At 49.0% G+C, this 18,064-nt stretch overlaps 1 protein-coding gene across 7 annotated transcripts in view; it reads right to left on the bottom strand.

Annotated features, from left to right (window-relative positions):
* The window catches only part of PTK2B (protein tyrosine kinase 2 beta), a 118,804-nt gene that overhangs the window by 55,491 nt on the left and 45,249 nt on the right, over positions 1-18,064 (bottom strand). For 6 of the 7 annotated variants that reach the window (XM_037042249.1, XM_037042243.1, XM_037042246.1 and 3 more), the window contains one exon: positions 1,959-2,196. In XM_037042249.1, coding sequence (XP_036898144.1) covers positions 1,959-2,159 — 201 coding nt within the window. In that variant the 5' untranslated portion in view covers positions 2,160-2,196. Of the gene's footprint in view, positions 1-1,958; positions 2,197-5,165; positions 5,186-18,064 lie in introns of those variants that run through there. The other variant, XM_037042248.1, reaches the window with a different exon arrangement.

The raw sequence follows: 18,064 nt of genomic DNA on the forward strand, positions 1-18,064 counted from the left end.
GACAGCTCCAGGAAAGCCTCTCCCCAGCTTAAAAACTGTACATGAAGAAATCTAAACTCCTCAGCCTGGTGTTCTAGGCCCTCCCTTATCTGCTATCAACTTCCCCTTCTGATCTTGACTTTAAACACTTTTCTAACTATAAGCCATGCTGCAGCCTAACCAAACTACTCACTGTTTGGCAGCCTCCCTGCCTTCGTCCTTGCTGTCCCCTCCTCATGGAAAACCTCTGCTCTCCTCAGAGCTGCTGCTTCAAATCTGCCCGTCCTTGCCCCTGGCTGGTGTAGCTCAGTGGATTGAGTGTGGGCCTGGGAAGCAAAGGATTGCAGTTCGATTCCCAGTTGGCACATGCCTGGGTTGCAGGCCAGTTCCCAGCAGGGGACGCAGGAGAGGCAACCATACATTGATGTTTCTCTCCCTCTCTCCTTCCCATCCCCTCTAAAGATAAATAAATCTGCTCATCCTTCAGGTCCCTTTTCACTAACTCCACAGAGCACACCCTGATCCTGGCCATTGAGGCACTCTCTGGTCTTCAGAGAAAAGGCCAGATGCCCTCAAACCTGGAAGCCAAGCTAACCTCTGAAAGTTACACCAGCAAAACCCACAGTGGATGGCATCAGCTCTCTGTAAAGATGATACACCCAAAGGAAGACTCAAGAAATAAAGGGTTAAAGAGATATGAAAAGACCCTCCTGGAAGGTGTTCAGGGCTTACTCTAAGCACACAATTGTACCTACATTTCCGGAACCATGAGATGAGCAAATAAGGCCCTAATCAAATCAGTTATAGGAAACAGAGGGAGTAACCAAACCATAATCAATTGTGATAACTCTCCTAGCAATGACCTAATCAATTACTCTGGTGTGTTGAAGCATAGTGTGTACTGTAATAGATGGAAGGCAGCCAGGCAGACAGACGTGCGGAGGGTGCTGCCAGCACCGACCAGAGGAGACCCTTACTAAGTTTGGGGTATAATGACTTTTAGGACAGGGGAGGATTGGTAATGAGAGGACTGGCGCTACTTTATCCAGCTTTCTCAGACCTGGTTAGTTTTCCCCAAAGTCCCCTGCTTCCACTGTTCAAATTACCATCCCACCACGCAACCTTTTGAGAACCAATTTGGCTTTCATTTGCATCATTAGAAAGGAATAGAAAGGGCAGTAAAAGGGGATGTCCTCACTGTTATCTAACCTCATGGGGTTGCTGGGAAAATTCAGTGAGATAATGTACTTAGAGGAATTGATCCAAGCTGAACACAGTAATTGTTCAATAAACGTAGGCACTTAGATCAATTACTGTATTATAACTCTATTTCTGATGACAAGACCTTATACCTTTGGTTAAGCTGAACTGGCTCCCTAGTGCCTAGGTGTCCTGATGGTGGTAGATGCCTGGACTTGCAAAACAGATTCCATGACACTGGGTGAGAATGAGCCCATTGGTGTATTGCCTCAGAAAGGGCCTACCAACCATTCACCTGCTCTAGGGCGTCTCTAGTGTATTATCATCCTCTAAATACCCCCGCCAGCTCCCATGTCTAAGCACCCAGCACACTTCTTGTACTATTTTTGCTTTATTTTCAGTTTCATCGCTTGTATATCTCTAATTCCAATGCCACCAGAGTGTAAACTCTTTGAGGGTGGGAGCTCTTACATCTCTTACAGAAACTCAAGTGTCAGATATATTTAAGGAGTAGAAATGAGTTGAATCAAAGACCAAGCAAATGATCTGGGGTTCTAACAAAAGCTATAAAATCTGTCCCCCAGGCCACTAGCGAAGTGGGCTGCAGACTCCTTGACAGTGGGCCTGGCTCTGCAAGCTGAGAACTTCTCCATTAGTGCCCCCAGCCCAGGGGTGCCTATAGGGGAGCCTGCTAAGCTGAAGGAGAGCCACTCAGCTGCCCAGGATGGAGAGGGAGAAATAGACAAATAGACGGAGCAGGCACCACCTGCCACACTCACCCGGATCTCGGTCTGCACGGTGCATTTAACCAGTTTGAAGTTCTTCCCAGGGTTGAAGCTGTTGCCATAGAAGCAGACCTTGAGGATCCGCACGTCTTCCTTTTCCACGTCTACTGGCACCACCATGGGCTCGGGGGGGCCTTCCGGCCGACCTAATGTTCCCACCTTCACTCGGCTCAGGGGCTCGGACACCCCGGACATCCTCTCAGACAGCAGCTAGGGCCAGCACATCGCAGTCCTGCAGAGACAGCAGAGGGGCAGCCTTGAAGCAAGTCCGTGTAGGCCCACATGCCATACGCTCCCCCCGCCCCCCGCCCCGGGAAAGCACGTATCAAGCTGAGACCCACGCAAACAGCACATTCGCCCATTCCCAGAAACCTCTCTCACAGGCACTGGGCTATTTTGACTAGAGGAAGATGAAGCACAAAGGATCGGTTTGCATAAACACCCAGGTATGAAACCCAGACCTCAAACTCCCAGGCTGTAAGCGCTGTCTTCCAGAAGTCCCCTCTCTCCATTCCTTTTCTCCTCCCACACTGGCTCCCAGGCAAGGGGCCCATACTTTGCAAACAAAGCTGTGAGAGGAGGCGGCCACAGCATGCTTCCAAGGCACAGCTGAGCAGAAAAAGCAAACAGGACAGGGGAAAATAGCAGGAGAGAAGCAGGGACAGAGGGAAAACCCAAGAAGAAACAGAACTGGAAACAGGGTGGCCTGGAGGGAGAAGGCAGAAAAGGGCCCAAGTTGGGGGTGAGGGGGTCAGGCTATCATAGCCGATGACTTTGTAAGCCCCCACCCAAAGCCACCAGCTCAAAGCTTCTGAGCAGGAGGCCTCTGTCCATGGGAACTCATCACACAGCACATCACTCACTGCATGCAGGAGAATTCAAGAGGAACATCACTCCAGCTGCCCAGTTTGGGAAGTCTTTCTGCTGGGACAAAGGGGACTGGGCCGGGCCCCCAGAAGACCCACCCACCCAGGTCTGATGATGGTTTGGTTGACACTTATATGGATGATAAGAACCCTAGGAATATTTAGTTCACCCTGAATCTTGAAAAATTGCTCCTTGTGATCCAGCATAACCCTGTCGAGTGTCCTCCGTCCGTCCACCCAGGAGGGCCCAAAGGAAGCGGTGGTTCCCCAGACCCTCAAGTTCTATCTCCAGACCAATGACATCAACCTTAGCTCTGTAGTAAGATCCTCTGGGTGGGTTTTAAGAAAGCCTGAATCCAGGCCCCATGTTCAGAGATTACCACTGAGTTGGTCTGCGGGGAGGCCCAGCATTGGCATTTTTAAGTTTCCAAGGATTTTCTAACATTCAGCCTGGGTTGGGAACAACTGCTCTAGACTAAGCTTCACTCTCATTCTGAACCCACACTTACAGGAAGATATCTCCTTTCTAACAAAAGACTAGGGGGCACTGAAGGGGATATCCCTAGACCAGAAGTTAGGGACAAAAAGATGGAGTTAGCAATGTTAAAATACAAATGCAGAGTCAAATATTTTAGAAGTGAACGCAAAGTCCAAGTTCATTCATTCACACTGTGCTGGGTGCTGGAAAGGAAGATGCACACACACACAGTCATTAGCTCCAAAGAGTCGTTCCTTTGGGGGGGAAAAACAATGTGTATTAGGAGATACAAAAAGGAGGCTGTGAGGACCAGGAAAGGAGCAAGGCATGTCCCATCCACTGGGGGCAGGCTGACACTGGGCCGAGCAGCAGCCTTAGCCCACAGGGCAACCAAAGTCTGGGACAAGACAAATGGAGAAAAGAACCTTCAGTCTGTTTTGTTTTGGAGACTAATATGAACATTCTAGAAGTATTCATCATTTCTCAGCAAGTATCTTCTAAGCATGTCCTGTGTGCCAGTACTCTGCTATGTAAAAGACATGTACCTAAGCTTCCCCAGATCCTCAACAGAGACTCAAGGGGAAGTGGCTTGAGAGGAAAGCCACTACAAGAGTGGGGAGTGTGTGACAGGGAGGGGAAAACGGCCAAAGGAGAGTTACTGATTCAGTTATCAGCACCCGGGCAACTGTCCGGTAATTCCACAGAGCGAGCCACTCCCCGAAGGGAGGAAGGGGCCTGGGCATTTCCATTCCACTTCTTACAGCCACTGTTCGCAGCCTTTCAGCCAGTTCTGCACGAGGGTAGAGTGGACTCAGGAGCCAGAGAACGTCCTCAGGCACAAAGATGCAGATGCTAACCCGGAGAAGGCAGCAGGAAGATACAGAAATGACCAGGCCCCAGAGGCTATCAGAGGGAACAGTGACAGATCTGCTACCTGATGTGAAAATGAGGCAAGGGCATCCTGCCCCTGAAGAGCAGGCACTCCAGTATAGAGATAAATCGACACAGTAGACACACGGACAAGTAACCAACACACACAGATTCGGGATCTGCTGTGTCTACTGAGCCAGGGGCCCCACCACCTCGGCTTCTGTTTGTACAAAGTAGTTTCCAGGAAGGGCCTTCATGAGACAGTTTTGCAAAACAGGTATCTGGGGTACGAAGAAAATGAAGTGGCAGAAGGCGTCTGTCCCCAGGGGCTAGTTCCTACTAACGGAAGGCAGAGGGCCTGCACTCCGAAGGCCATTTGGAGACCAGGGGCGGAATCAGTGCTGCCGTATTGGCTGGCGGGAACTCAAACTCAGAGCTGGAAAGAAGAACATTATGTTCATGACTGCAGGTTATACCATGCAGCTTCTGGGCATTCAAAATAAAGGGGGTAGGGGGTGCCATTTGGGACATGTCCTCCTAGCCCAGGTAATCTTTTCAACCAAATAGCACTAGTGCAATGGCCCAATAGGAGACCCCCCCACCCAGGGACCCCCTGAAACACCAGGGAAGAGTGTGAAAGAGAACAGTTGCACAGAAATAAGATGTCATTAAAACTCAAGAGATCTGTTTGGTGGGATCTAAGGGGCCCTATTTGCACACGTTATGTGCATCGTTTCCTGAAAAGAAGAGGGAGGGAGAGAAACCCTTCCTGAAAGGCAGAACATGGAAGCAGAGGCAGAGCAGGAGATTAGAAAGAAACCGCGGTGTAGGAGGGAGGCCAGGGCAAAGTCTCAGGTAGGGAGGGGGTAGAAGGGGAGTAGACCCCACAGTGATTTTTAACCTGTGCAGCTACAGACAACAGTGCAATGGAATGTGGCCCTTTTCTCAACTTGAGGAACCAAGAAGATATAAACATGTGATAAGGACCTGGAACAACGGGAACTCTCATTCATGGCTGGTGCAAACTCTGAAAGACGGCAGTGCGGTTTTTTACAAAACTGAACATGCTCTTAGCATACAACCCAGTAGTCATGCTTCTTGGTATGTACCCAGAGGAGTGGAAGACTTGTGTCCACACAAAAATTTGCAGATGGATGTTTAAAGCAGTTTTATTCATAACAATTGCCAAAACTTAGAAGCAACCAAGATGCCCTTCGGTGGCTGGATGGATAAATAGACTGTGGTGCAGCCAGACAATGGAATAGTACACATTGCTAAAAAATATACTCTGTTCAGCCATGAAAAGACGTGGAAGAACCTTAAATGTATATCACTAAGTGAAAGAAGCCAATCTGAAAGCCTAGATTCCCTCTGATTCTAACCATACAACGTTCTGGGAAAGGCAAAACTTTGGAGACAATAAAAAGACCAGGCGATTGCCAGGGTTTGGAGGGTTTGGATGACTAGGGGAAGCACAGAAGTTTTGGGGCAATGAACACACTCTGAACAATACTGTTGACATCCTCCACCAGAGTGGGACATTTGTTATGCCATGAACCTACCTACACTGACACATCATAATGACCCCAAGTCCATAGTTTATATTGGGGTTGTATGTGCTATGAGTTTGGACAAATGCATGACACCGAGAGTACAGCTCTAATGTAAACAGTGGACTTTGGGTGGTTGTGTACAACCTACCCAAAACGGTCAACACAGGTAGGTTCACGGTGTAACAGAGATCCCACTCTGGTGAGGGGTGTCAACAGTGGGGGAGGCTGGGTTAAAGGGTATGTAGGAAATCTCTGTACCTTCCTTTCAATTTTGTTGTGACCCTAAAACTATTCTTTAAAAATTATTAAGAAAAAATGTAATGCTGAGAAACCACAGCATGATAGTTGACCCCCGCCCAGCCTGCAGTGTCCAGCCCACTCGGGAGTCAGCCCCCACCCCACCCTGACTGACGAGAAATGCTCATATTGTATATCTGGCCGAGCATGGCCCGCCCAGAGTGATGTGCTGGCCGTCACCAACATGCTGAAGGACGCTGCTTTCTCACACTCATCAGTGGGCCCTGACCCTTGCTCCAGGCGCCATCGTTCACAGTGGTCACCAGGGCTCCCCTGAAATACTTTAGCCAAGTCATTTCAGTCCCCCGGGATCTACCTTCGCCTACAGCCTAATGCAAGCTCCTCTTTCTGCCTTCAGTTCTGTGCAACAGTTACCTTGCGCTATTTATTTCCAAAATAATTACAATTTTAAAGCTTTAAAAGAAACACACTTTTTTTGCACCACAATCCTGGGAGATGGGCGGGGATGGGTATGCCCATGCATGGATGAGAAAACATACTCGAGAAAGTTTAGGCCATCTGGTCCAGGATTCTCACTTCTTGAATAGCAAACTTGGATCCCAAAGCAGATTCAAATCCAAATTCAAAGCTTTTCCCACTTTCCTATCTTTCTTTGGAGAAAGCAGTATCTCTTGATAACACTGAGGTTGGCACAAAGGAAGAAATCAATCACCCCAGCACCAAATATTCCCCGCCCATGAAGAATCCTGACATCCTCTTGACTTAGAGAGCATAGCCCCTTCCCAAATTAGGACTCGGTCATGTGACCACAAAATCCTCTGACTCTCAAGCTGTGAGCCAAAAGCCCAGCCCCTTTCAGCCCAGACCTAGACCCCCAGCCCAGCAATCCCTGCTCCCTGGATCCTGGCCTGTCCCAGGCCCTATGGGCAGTGCCAGAGAGCGCGTCCCGCCACAGCAGTAAAAACACTGGCTCTGCGCCATCGTGGGCTCCAGCTCACCTCCCAACCCCCAGAGCTGCCTAAGTCAAAGTCAAAGAATAACAAACACAAGGAAATGGGCGCAAATTAAAACAGGAAAAGTTTTGATTGGCCGTGAGAACGTCTTGGCCCAAACCTGCAATGCCTACTAAGAAAGGCTGCACAGTCCCCACAGTCCTCAGGAAGAAAATAAATGACACTCTTCCTGAATGGTAAGACATTCACCTGCCTGAAGGGGGAGGGGGCTGAAGAAGAATTTAAGTCCCCTCAGGGTCTCTGGCTTGTCACCATATCCAGGGCTATGTTCCTGGCATGGGAAGATGTCATATCTGGGTTACAGGGGTCAATATCCCAGAAAAGTATAACCTTGCACTTGAAGACATTGTAGGGTCACGTTATGTCTCATTGAACACACTCTGCATGCTCAGGAGTGAATTAAGTAATCTCTCAGTCTCTAGAAAAGTTCTGTAGGGTTGGTGATGTCAGTCTCAGATGGCGAGAGAGGACACTGAGGCCTCGCAAGGTGGCTGTCCAACCGCACCACCGACTCTGAGGTCCTGCGTGAGTAATGTTCCAGCCTGGCGTGGCACCGCAGCCCTGAGGACACGAGTTTTAAACCCAGGTGCAGTGAGTCAGGTATGCGTGCACCTTCTCCCATTACAACATGCCACCTCTATGACTAATTGTCCCCTTTTCATTCTCCCTTAAATCTAGGGCATAACTTTCCATCCTCAGGACAATGTATTTCATCCTCAGGACTCTCAGCATCTGCTCTCACATTAGGCTTCCCAAGAGGCCAAGCTTCAATGTCAACTGCCAAAGACCAGACGGCTGGTGTCATGGCTATCCTGCCACTGTGCTTTGGAGTTAGTACCTGGCTCTGGTGCCTTTAGACATCAGGCCAGATGGGTCAGAGTTCCCAAACAGCAGCAGGTAGCCTTTGATGATGTTTTCCATGTCCATGGCAAAATGGAGAAAATAAGGACATTGTAGAGAATTTACCATAAAGTGCAACGTATTCCAGCTGAAGGGTAGTCTTTCATTCTGACATTATGTCTTTCCAAATTGTAAGGTGTTTCCAATGTCTGTTCGCCAGTGAAATGACAACAGTAGTCTATGGAAATTGATGGTGAAGCTTGGCCTCTTGGGGAACCAGACGTGAAAGTGGACACTGGGAACCTGAGGCCGAAAACGCATTGTCTCCAGAAGTGAACATCCTGCCACTTATCGGTTATGTAATCTGGACAAGGTCACCTCCCAAGGCCCGGGTTTCCTCTTTTGAGGTCTGAGGCTAACATTATCCATCCTACAGAAATTTCTGGAGAATTCAAAGATTACTTATGTCAACTCCCTGGCACAAGTGTTTATAAAACTCCTGTAACTTGGCAGAAGAATCAGAAACCCAATACCAGTTCTCACTTGTAAAAATTAAACTGGCCTGGTGAGCCCAGGATCGGGCGGTCGAGGCAGCCCCTTCTATCTTGAGTTCTCTGAGGCTGCCTGTCCATCAACACCCGCCGCCCTCCAGCCATCTGCCCACCTCGGCCTCCTCCTCGTTGCCCACACCTAGGGCCGTCCCCTGCCCCGAGGACCCCACAGATGTGTGGAAGGAAGCCTCAGATGTGTGGAAGCAAGCCTCACAGCAGCTTCAGAACACCAGCCCTCTGCATCTCACAGAAGCCAGAATGTCACAAGACGCACTTTGTTTCCACTCCATCTCTGAGTCACTTCCTCTTGCTGTTTCCACATCAACAAAATGGGGAACCCTTGCCTTTCCTCTGCGAAGGCCTGCTGAGAACAGCCACTTAACTACTTGGCAGTGACCTTGCAGTCTCGGGGAGCCAGGCCTACATTTCTGGGCAAGCTGAGCCCTAATGGCTCTACACAGCACGCCCTCCCAGCCCAAGCCCTTTCGGTCCCCAGTTCCCACGAGACCAGTGTCCTCCCTATTCCAGACCGGCCCAATTTGTCACTCAGCTAATCCTTCCCATCCTTCCCAAGTACCCCTCCCCATTACCTTCCAAAGGAAGGAACCAGGAAAATGGCAATTATCACCAGCTATAATTCAGTCACCCCAAAAAAGTCACCCAAAAATATTTCGTGAGGCTCAAGCACACTTTCAGCCCACCACCCCTCGCACGCATTACCCACTCAGGATCATTCTCTCGCCAGTACCTGCCAGCCCAGAGGTCAGCTGACTTGGAGCTGGCTTCCTGGGGGTGGGAGGGGAGAAATGGGAATGCGTTACTCATCCACCTTTGTTCATGGAACCTCGGTTCTCCTCACTGGTTCAAGAGGTGTAATCCCCGCAGCTGGGTAGATTTTTCTTATTTCCTATGTGACCTCTGGTCTCCACCATCGCTCCAATCCTTCAAAACAGTCGCTTGCCTTCCTCCTTATTTGCCAGTTCAAGAGTGACTTTGGATGGTCTATCTTCTCTCTTTCTTTTTCTCCCTCCTTCAGTCACTCCCCCTCCCTTCCCTTCCTTCTTCCTCATTCCCCTTCTCCATCCTCCCTCTCCTTCTCTCCTTTCTTCCCTCTTTTCTTGCTTTTCTTCTCCTCTTCCCCTCTATCCACCTTCCCACTTTCCTCCATACCACTGTCACCCTGCCCGCTATGTCTGGGTGGTGGGGGACATGCCAGACTCTGAACATATGAAGATAAACAGAAGAGGGTCCCTGTCCACCAGAGGCTAATGATCCAGTGAAGAGGAAAAAGAGGAAAACAAAAACAGCCTGAATACAACACAGGCTGACAGGGGTCTAAGCCCCTATCAACTCGGTGCCAAAGGAGCTCAGAAGGGAACTTGCAGGAGCCCTGGGAACTCAGGAAAAGGCAACCCAGCGAGATGGGGAAACCACGTGACTTGATGTAAGGCTGCCGACAAGGGTAGTACAGGGTTGCTGGGAAATGAGACGAGATGTGAGCAATGTGCTAAAGAATTTGAACTTTAGTCTGTGGAGAAGCAGCTTTTCACTTAAAAAATATAATTCTGGCCATAGGCAGAAGCACAGGCATGAGCGAGGAGGCAGCAGGAGCAATTCTAGGGAGGCCGGGATATGTTCCGCAACAACCCAGAGGAATCGCGACTCGGTTTGTAGCATTTGCCAATTGCTTCCATGATTGCTAATTTCGACCTCACTGAAAGAGGCTTGGGCAGGAATGGGTGCAGCCTGTTCTGTGGGAGCTGGTTCCAGCAGACCACTGCCTGAACGCAAGAGACCCAGGGGGAGGAGAGCAGACTTCAGAGTCACTTGTCTCAAGCCTACCTCTGACCTTGATGTCCCCCCGGTCCCTGAAGTGGTATCACCACTCAGCTCTTCACGACAGCAAGATACAAGGTGCACAAAAGAATTTAAGTCATGTGCCTCCCTCCAAGGATCTTCTATTACTCTCCAATCTCCGAACGGTTGTCACTTTCAAAACCACACTCTGTGTCATCTTTAACCCCAGACTAAATTGTTCTCCAACCTCTTCACTTGAAGTCGTGGTCTCAAGCTTTTCTTTCTCCCCTAGCCTTCAACTTTGGTGAATCTCACTCCCTTCTCTGTGTGAATTACAGAGCTGGCTGGTGAGCAGGGAAATTGGCATCACGATGAATCCACACTTCAGCTGGGTACTTGACGGAGTTCTTCCTTCCCCATTTTCCTAAAAGGTTAATGAGAAGCCAGATGACAAGGAGGTAGATTCGCAACTGAACTGGTCAAATGGTTTCTCCCCATGGCTGCTGATCAAATGCCCATAGTTGGCCTGAGGACTGGCTGTTGTTTTAATTGGCCCTTGTTCACACCTTTTCATTAGGCATTAAGGAGTTTGTGGTTGTCAAACAAGAAGCACCAAGCTGAGCACAGGATTAGGACAGATTGTGACTTTCACTGCAGACCACAAAGAACTCCCTGAGTCCACACAGGCTGTTGAGACAAACCAAGGGTTACAAAATACAACTTGTGAAGTAGAATAAATGTGAAGTTCTTCATATAGACTTTAAAAAAATTCTTCCCCAAACTGGGATGAGGAAGATGTGGCTTAGCAGTGACATGGATATTTTAAAAAAAAACGGGGCTCAGGCTAACTGTGAACTCACAGTTAGTCACCGTGATATGGCCGCCAAAGTTCATGCAATGTCAGGGTTACCAGCATATCTTCAAAATAAGGACGGTGATTTCCCGTGGGGCTCTGCACAGACGTGACCGCATCAACGTGCTGCCGATCCAGGGCCCTGTGGTTAGCAAGGTTGTGTTCTAGGGCAAGAACATTCAGAGCTCTCTGTGACTGGGGACCTTGTCCCATGAAACCGATTCTGAAAACTAAAGGGACAGGGGAGTCTTGAGAAGTGATGACGGCATTGCTGGTTTTAAATCATCTCAGGGCTGCCACGCGAAGGATGGACCCAACCTCTTCATCCAAATCAAAGTTTAAAAGAAAAAGTGCAACAGACCGGAGGGAAGAGGGTCTCTGTGTTTGCAGACTGCACACTCTGCCTCTCTTTCTAGAATGTTGGCCCACTTGCTACCTTGCTGATGGCAGACGTCAGTCCCATTTGGAGGATGAGGAAAAGTGACAGAGTAGCTTGCCTAGAGTCACCTTCGTTAAGTGGCAGAGGCCGGTCAAGATCTCAGATTTCCCATCTGAGCCCAACAGACCCAGTCTACCGCCCAAGTTCCACCAGTGAGCCCAGCACTCTGGGCTTTGTGTCCGCACATCGAGGTTATTTCTGTGCCAGACAGGGGTGCGCAGAACACCGCTTTCCTGACATGGCCCCAGAATTCCGCTCAAGCAGAAACTTCCACAGAAGCTCAGCCCCTTCCAGCCGTGCAGCGCTGAAAGGAATGCTGGCCTTTTGATTTATTAATATGCATAAGAATGATGGCAACATAGAATTTTATGGTTACCTTTTATGATGCAGTTCATCAACAGGGAAGATGGGAATAAAAAATGAACTCGAGTAGATTTTTTTCAACCAGAAAGTTGAACCCACAACTGATGTGAAGCTGTTGCCCCCTCGCGCGCTACTGCCCCAGAACAACTGAAGCTCCTGGTGAACAAGCTCCTCTACCTGCCAAGCCCCAATCTGCTGCCCTTTGCAGAGCCAGCACACACTACGCGTTTGCTTTATGTAAACAGACATCAAAACCATTAAACATGGCGATGTCCCCATCTGCACACGGCAGCACTCAGTTTCGTTTTCATGCAAATTGGATAAAACAGCACTTTGGATGCCCCGTCAAGTAAACAAGATGTCACCTGTGTGTAAAAAGATGGGGAAAATTAAAAATAGATGGAAAAATTCTCAGCAGTTAAAAACGCTACAGGAAACAACTTTGAGGTAGCAGTACAAACCTACAAAACAAGCCAAGAGGCCAAGATAAAAATAATAAAATCTTTTGCTTATGGGCTCAAAATGAAACTGGTACAATGGCCAGTTCATTCAGAATTGGCTCTGGGAAGAGCAAGCTTCTCAAATATATGACAACTCACACGGACTGACCAGGTCACCCGACTTTGGGAAATGCCCCCCACCTATCTAAAGGGGTGGCATGGGTCATTTGCACAGAGATGTTCATGGCTGTATTATTTAACATTAAATAGTGAAATCGAAACAAAACGCTCAGGAACCATTCTAAGCAATATCGATGACAATAAACTCTGATAACAATATGAGGAGTGATACTACATGAAAACCTTACATAAAAATGTTAAAAGAGAATGGAGTTAACATAGTCATTATAACTACATAGAAATTCTTCTATATTTAGAATTACATACAATCAAGAGATCTTAAGTTCTCTTACTAGTGTATCAGTTATTCTCATATATATTTTAAAAATAAGTGATTTCCACAAGGACAGAGGCCAGCTCTCTTTCTGTCGCCTACCTCTAGCTCCTCCTCCGACACAGTCTTACTTTCTGGATTCTCCACGTGGCCCCAAGACTAGCCAGTTTTCTTACCCCAAAGCTAGACTAGAGAGCCAATATGATCCTGAAACCTAGATTTCTGAATCCTATCCAAAATCAGGATTGGCATGAATAGGATAGAAAGATATTGCAGTGAAATCTGCCAAGAGAACCCTGGGAGGGACTACAGAACGTTCTCCCAACTCCAGGCCCTCTTCCAAGAGAACAGCAGGGCTGGCAATGCTTGCAGCCAGCGGTGTGGTCTTTGCCCCGCCCGGACCTGACTCCCTCTCCATCTCTGAGACCCTCAGCACATGTCCGCCTCCTTCCTCTCACCTTGCATGCCTGTCAAAGGGCTCACCTCTGAGAGCTAACAGCACTTAACACAGAGTTCTTCCCCAGTCCAGCCCTGGGTCAGCACTTCTCATGTACAATGGAACCATTCAATCCTAATAACAAACCTCTCGAGTAGATACCGTTACCACCCATCTCACAGATGAGGCAACTGAGGCTGAGCAAAGAGACTTCCCACAGGTCACACAGCAAGTAGACAGCAGATCCATGATTCAAACAAAGTCAGATGGGCTCCAGGTGTGGTCTTGACCGCTACACCCTGCAGTAATCTAGAGCCTTGGACTGCCCGCAAAAGGCAACCTTGGCCCATAGACACCCCAGGGTAATGGCCCCCAGGCTCTGGATTCTCACGGAGAGAAGAGCGGACTGTTGGACCTGGAACATCTCCTCAAACAGCACTTGGTCCCGTGGCTTCTACGCCCTGGCGTGTCCATATGGGTACTGACAAAGATTCTCTCCTTGACCAAATTTCAGACTTCTCTGAATTCTCTGCCAGACTAGACCCAAATCTCAACTTCCATTTCTGTCCTCAAAGAGTCTAGATTTACCAAGAATCCTGCTCAGTGGGTGCAGCCAGAATTCCCTGCTTTCTATGGCTAACTACACTTGCTATCTGATCAAATTCCACCCCCCACACACACACACACCAGCCCCATCCCCTAGAAAATATTTGATCACTTTGGCCTGCCTTCAGCAAGAATCTGGTTAGGCCAAGTCAGAAGAGAGTCACCCTACTGTCTTAGTAATTGTTCATTCAATCACCCCACTGTGCTCCGTGGCTATAAATCCCCACTTTCCCTCGTTTTATTTCCATTTCTTTTCCCTAGCAGGAGTGCCAAACTCATTTTCACTGGGGGGCCACATCAGCCTCAAGGTTGCCTTCAAAGGGCTGAAATAATTTTAGGACTGTATACATGTCCTTAAGGAGTTTAGGACTCCTTAACTGTTAGAGAGCTGAAATTACATTCGGCCCTTTGGAGGCAACGGAGAGGCTGATGTGGCCCCCGGTTAAAATGAGTTTGGCACCCCTGCCCTGCTGCAAACCCCATTGTGGTAGTCCTGCCAATAAAGTCTGCTTTACTGGGGTTTTTTATGTGTCCAAGTAGTTTTTAACACTATATACATATGTCTGTAGACATATCTCAAGCCTTCGTTCCACCCTAATGAACGGAGACCTCAGGAGCTGAGGCGCAGCCATCTGTAGTTTCAAATAACACCCAGGTGATTCTGACACACACTCAGGGAGGGTAGAGAACAGCTGGGTCGGCCGTTGTCCCACTGGGGAGTACTGGGTTTCGGGGGCATGGAAATGTGCGGACTCTGAGCTGGAACCCAGGCCTCCCGCCCCCTGTGTGGTGACTGACAAATACTTGGTGGAGTGACCTTTGTCAGTGAGTTTCCACTTTTAAATTCAGGACCTCCCTGGGTATCTTTGACTCTCTGACTTCACGGCACAGTCGTGGTTTCTGTTTTCATCTGCTGATGTTACCCAAGCCCATTATGGAGAAATAGAGGAGAAACAGGTGGTTTTGGTTTTTCAGAGCTCAGAAAATCAGAAAATCTGGGGGAAACTCTGGTTGTTTATAGTTCCAGCCATGGGAGTTCCAAGGTGGGGTAACCCCGAGTGCGGCGGCGAGAAAGTCCCCGACTCGGGGCCCTTCTCCCTCAGCCCTCCCAACCACCACTCAGCCTGCGGTAGGATTTCTTTTTTCTTCCCTGGTCAGAAAAACAAAAACCAAATATAATGAGAAAACCCAACCCAAAATTCCCTGAAGCCAAAAAGTAGCAAAATTAGTTATTCTTTGAAAAGAGCTATGGAAGAGAAAGGTCTGGTGGACCCAAGGTTCCTAGGGTGGACCCTAGGAACTCAGAGCCAGGTGGCCAGACTAGGCCAGGAAAAGACTGATCCTTAGGGGCCCCTGTGAGCCACCGTTTGAGTAGGAGACCCCAGAAATGTGAGGTTATGGGCAGACAGCTCAGCAATGTGCTTAAAAAGAAAAGAAGAAAGAAAGAAGAAGGAAGGAAGGAAGGAAGGAAGGAAGGAAGGAAGGAAGGAAGGAAGGAAGGAAGGAAGGAAGGAAGGAAGGAAAAGAAGCATAATGTCTTTACATAAATCTGTCCTTCTCACCCAGGTAAAAAAACTCCCCCCATAAATTAATTCCTGTCAGTCCTAAAGGTAATTGATAAGGAGACTACTTAGGCATATGCAATTAAAGTAATATAAAAACTCTAAAGATTACATACATTTTGCTACGCAAATATGCTCCCATGGTTACAACGGGGTCACAGGCAGAAGAGGCACAGAACATTCTAACAGCTGTGGCAGAGCAGCAATTCAGTTTTCCTTTTGATGGGTTTGGTTCCAACGATAAATATTTCTCAAGAATCACTCTGGCCCTCTCCATAGGTACATTTGACCCAAGTCTGAGAATGACCAGACCCCACTACCTACTTCCAACCCCAAGCACTTATATCCCCCAGGAGCCAAACTGGAGGGGGTGGGGCAGTATCAGAGCCCTGGGCTTTAGTTCTATAAAAATCATGAACTCAGCTTCCCCTGTGTCGGAGAGAAGTCTGTGTGTGGTATAACGGTCCTTGGCCTTTTTTGCTTTAGCTCTTCTTTCATTGAGGTTTCTGAAGCACACAGGAAGTGTGAAAAAACTAACAGCAACCCATTTCCCCCCAGCTTCACCGCAGACAGGCCTGAGGGGAAAGAGCGCAGCAGAACCCAGAACACGCACTGCCACAGCAGAGAGGCCACGCAGGGTGAGCAGGAAGGGCCTGGCAGAAAGGGTGAGCGGGCAGCCAGGGAGCGCCTCCACGTCCAGGCCTTCGAGAGCCCCCAGAGGAACCAGATCTATGACTTCTCTCCTTCTATGGACTGAGAATTTTCTTTTGAATCCTATCCAAGTTCAATGCCAGAAAGATACTTAGATAACTGGGCCAAGCCAATTATCTGTCCAGACCTCAGTTTTCTTATGGAAAAAGTGAAGAGTTAGGTGAGAGGAACATGTTTGCAACAGTCTTACACATGGATATTCCCAGCTGTTCAAAGTGATCACCTGCTTCCTGAGATGGTTTAATCTTCATGTTTGGCTGAAAATGCTTCAAGGGTTGCAGAACCTCCCAAAACACCTTTCAGTGACCCTCAATTTCAGGTTAAAGCCACTGGACCAGATTAGATGCTTCTCAAAGTGCCCTCTTGGATTTAAAATTCTGAGAGCTAACATAAGCCCCAACGAGAGACCCTGAGTCCTTGAGTGAGATGTGAGGGCTGCAAGGGAAAAAAAATGCAAGAGACCAAGAAGTGGTTAGGAAGGAAAGAAAAAGGATGTAGCATATTGACAAGCGAGAAAATATAACAGTTTAGATACAGGTGGTGAGAACTGGAGGTGAGGGGACTTATAAATGATCTGTTTTTACTTCCTTTGTTTCACAGATGAGAAAACTGGGGTCAGAGTCATCGAAGCAGCATCTTCACTGTGGGGAACAGAGAAGTGGCCCCTTTGATGGCGTGTAACCACAGAGCTAAAGGACCTGAATCTTCGTCAGGAGGCCTGGCTCACCCAAAGCAAACCCCCGGTACGTGCTGGAGTCCCCGTGACCTGTATGGACTACCTGTGATGCCAGCCAGCTACAGAGTCAGACAGAAGAGGAGGTCTCTGTCTTCTGGAACCTTCTGCACCTGCATCCAACACTCCCTGGTCTTTACCTTCCCCTACCCACCGGGGACTGTCCTATTGAGAGAGGCGTCCTCCAGCCTGAGCCAATGTGCTTGCCTTCCCAGAAGGGGAGCCCACATTGTGATGGCGGTCTAAAGAACACACCCTCTCCCATTACGCATGCTGTAACAAGCAGCAAGCTCCCGAAGCACTGGTCCTTTCTCCCTCCTCTCTCTGGAGGCGTTGCTGGCCCTTTATAGGGGAAGGAACACTGGCTCAGAAATGCACAGATCATTCCATGCCAGGACCACCAGCCGCTCCTACACATTTTAATGTCAACTCAAGAAGCCCATAGAAATCATTTTGGATGAGCTACCCCAACACCAGTGATGCAGACACCCCCAGGGGCCATGCAGCCTCCCAGCAGCAGACTGTGGTAGGGGAGCTGCTGGTCAAGCCTCCAGGGCCAGCCCGACTTGCCTGGCCAGAGCCTGGCCTGACGCTCTCAGCTCTCTGGATCCAGACTTTGGTTCTTAGGATTTTAGAGCTGCATATGGACCCTGAAGGTCTCACACCCCTGGACCATCTCCCACGGCCTTGCAGTCACAGCGGCGGCTCCTGCTCCATGCTCAGTCCAAACTGTGGTCCCTGCTCATCCTCGAGCCGAGGTGGCTCCCACAACCCCCTTGGTCCCACAGCGCCAGCTGAGCAGACTAGCCTCCCACTCACAGGTTCTATTCTGGGCTGTCAACATCACCATCACATCACCATCATTTGTCAAGAGCCTAACTGAACATGGCTGTGTGCCAGGTCAGGGGGATAAAGAATCCAGGACACAGGCTTCCCTGCTTTCTGCCGCAGCCCACGGCCCTTCTGGGAACAAACAGGCCGCAGGAACAAATACTGAGCCAGACGTGGATGGACATGATACACTTAGTATATACAGCTGGGCTCACTAAGGTCGGGAGCGGTGCTCAGTGCATAACTGGGGGAAGGAGAGGCGACCGTGGAAGAGGCATGCAGAGCGGAGGGAAGAACCCGGCCCAGGAGGCAGGGTTACAGAGTGCCGACGCTGAAGCCCTGACCCCCAACACCTCATGATGGGACTGCATTTAGAGACGGGGCCTTTAAAGTGGTGATTAAAGGTAAGATGAGGCTGTTAGGGTGGGTCCTGACCCAATCTGACT

The sequence above is a fragment of the Sturnira hondurensis genome, unplaced genomic scaffold (genome assembly GCF_014824575.4).
Source record: "Sturnira hondurensis isolate 20B ecotype Veracruz unplaced genomic scaffold, ASM1482457v3 Scaffold0003693, whole genome shotgun sequence".
Taxonomy (NCBI): Eukaryota; Metazoa; Chordata; class Mammalia; order Chiroptera; family Phyllostomidae; genus Sturnira; species Sturnira hondurensis.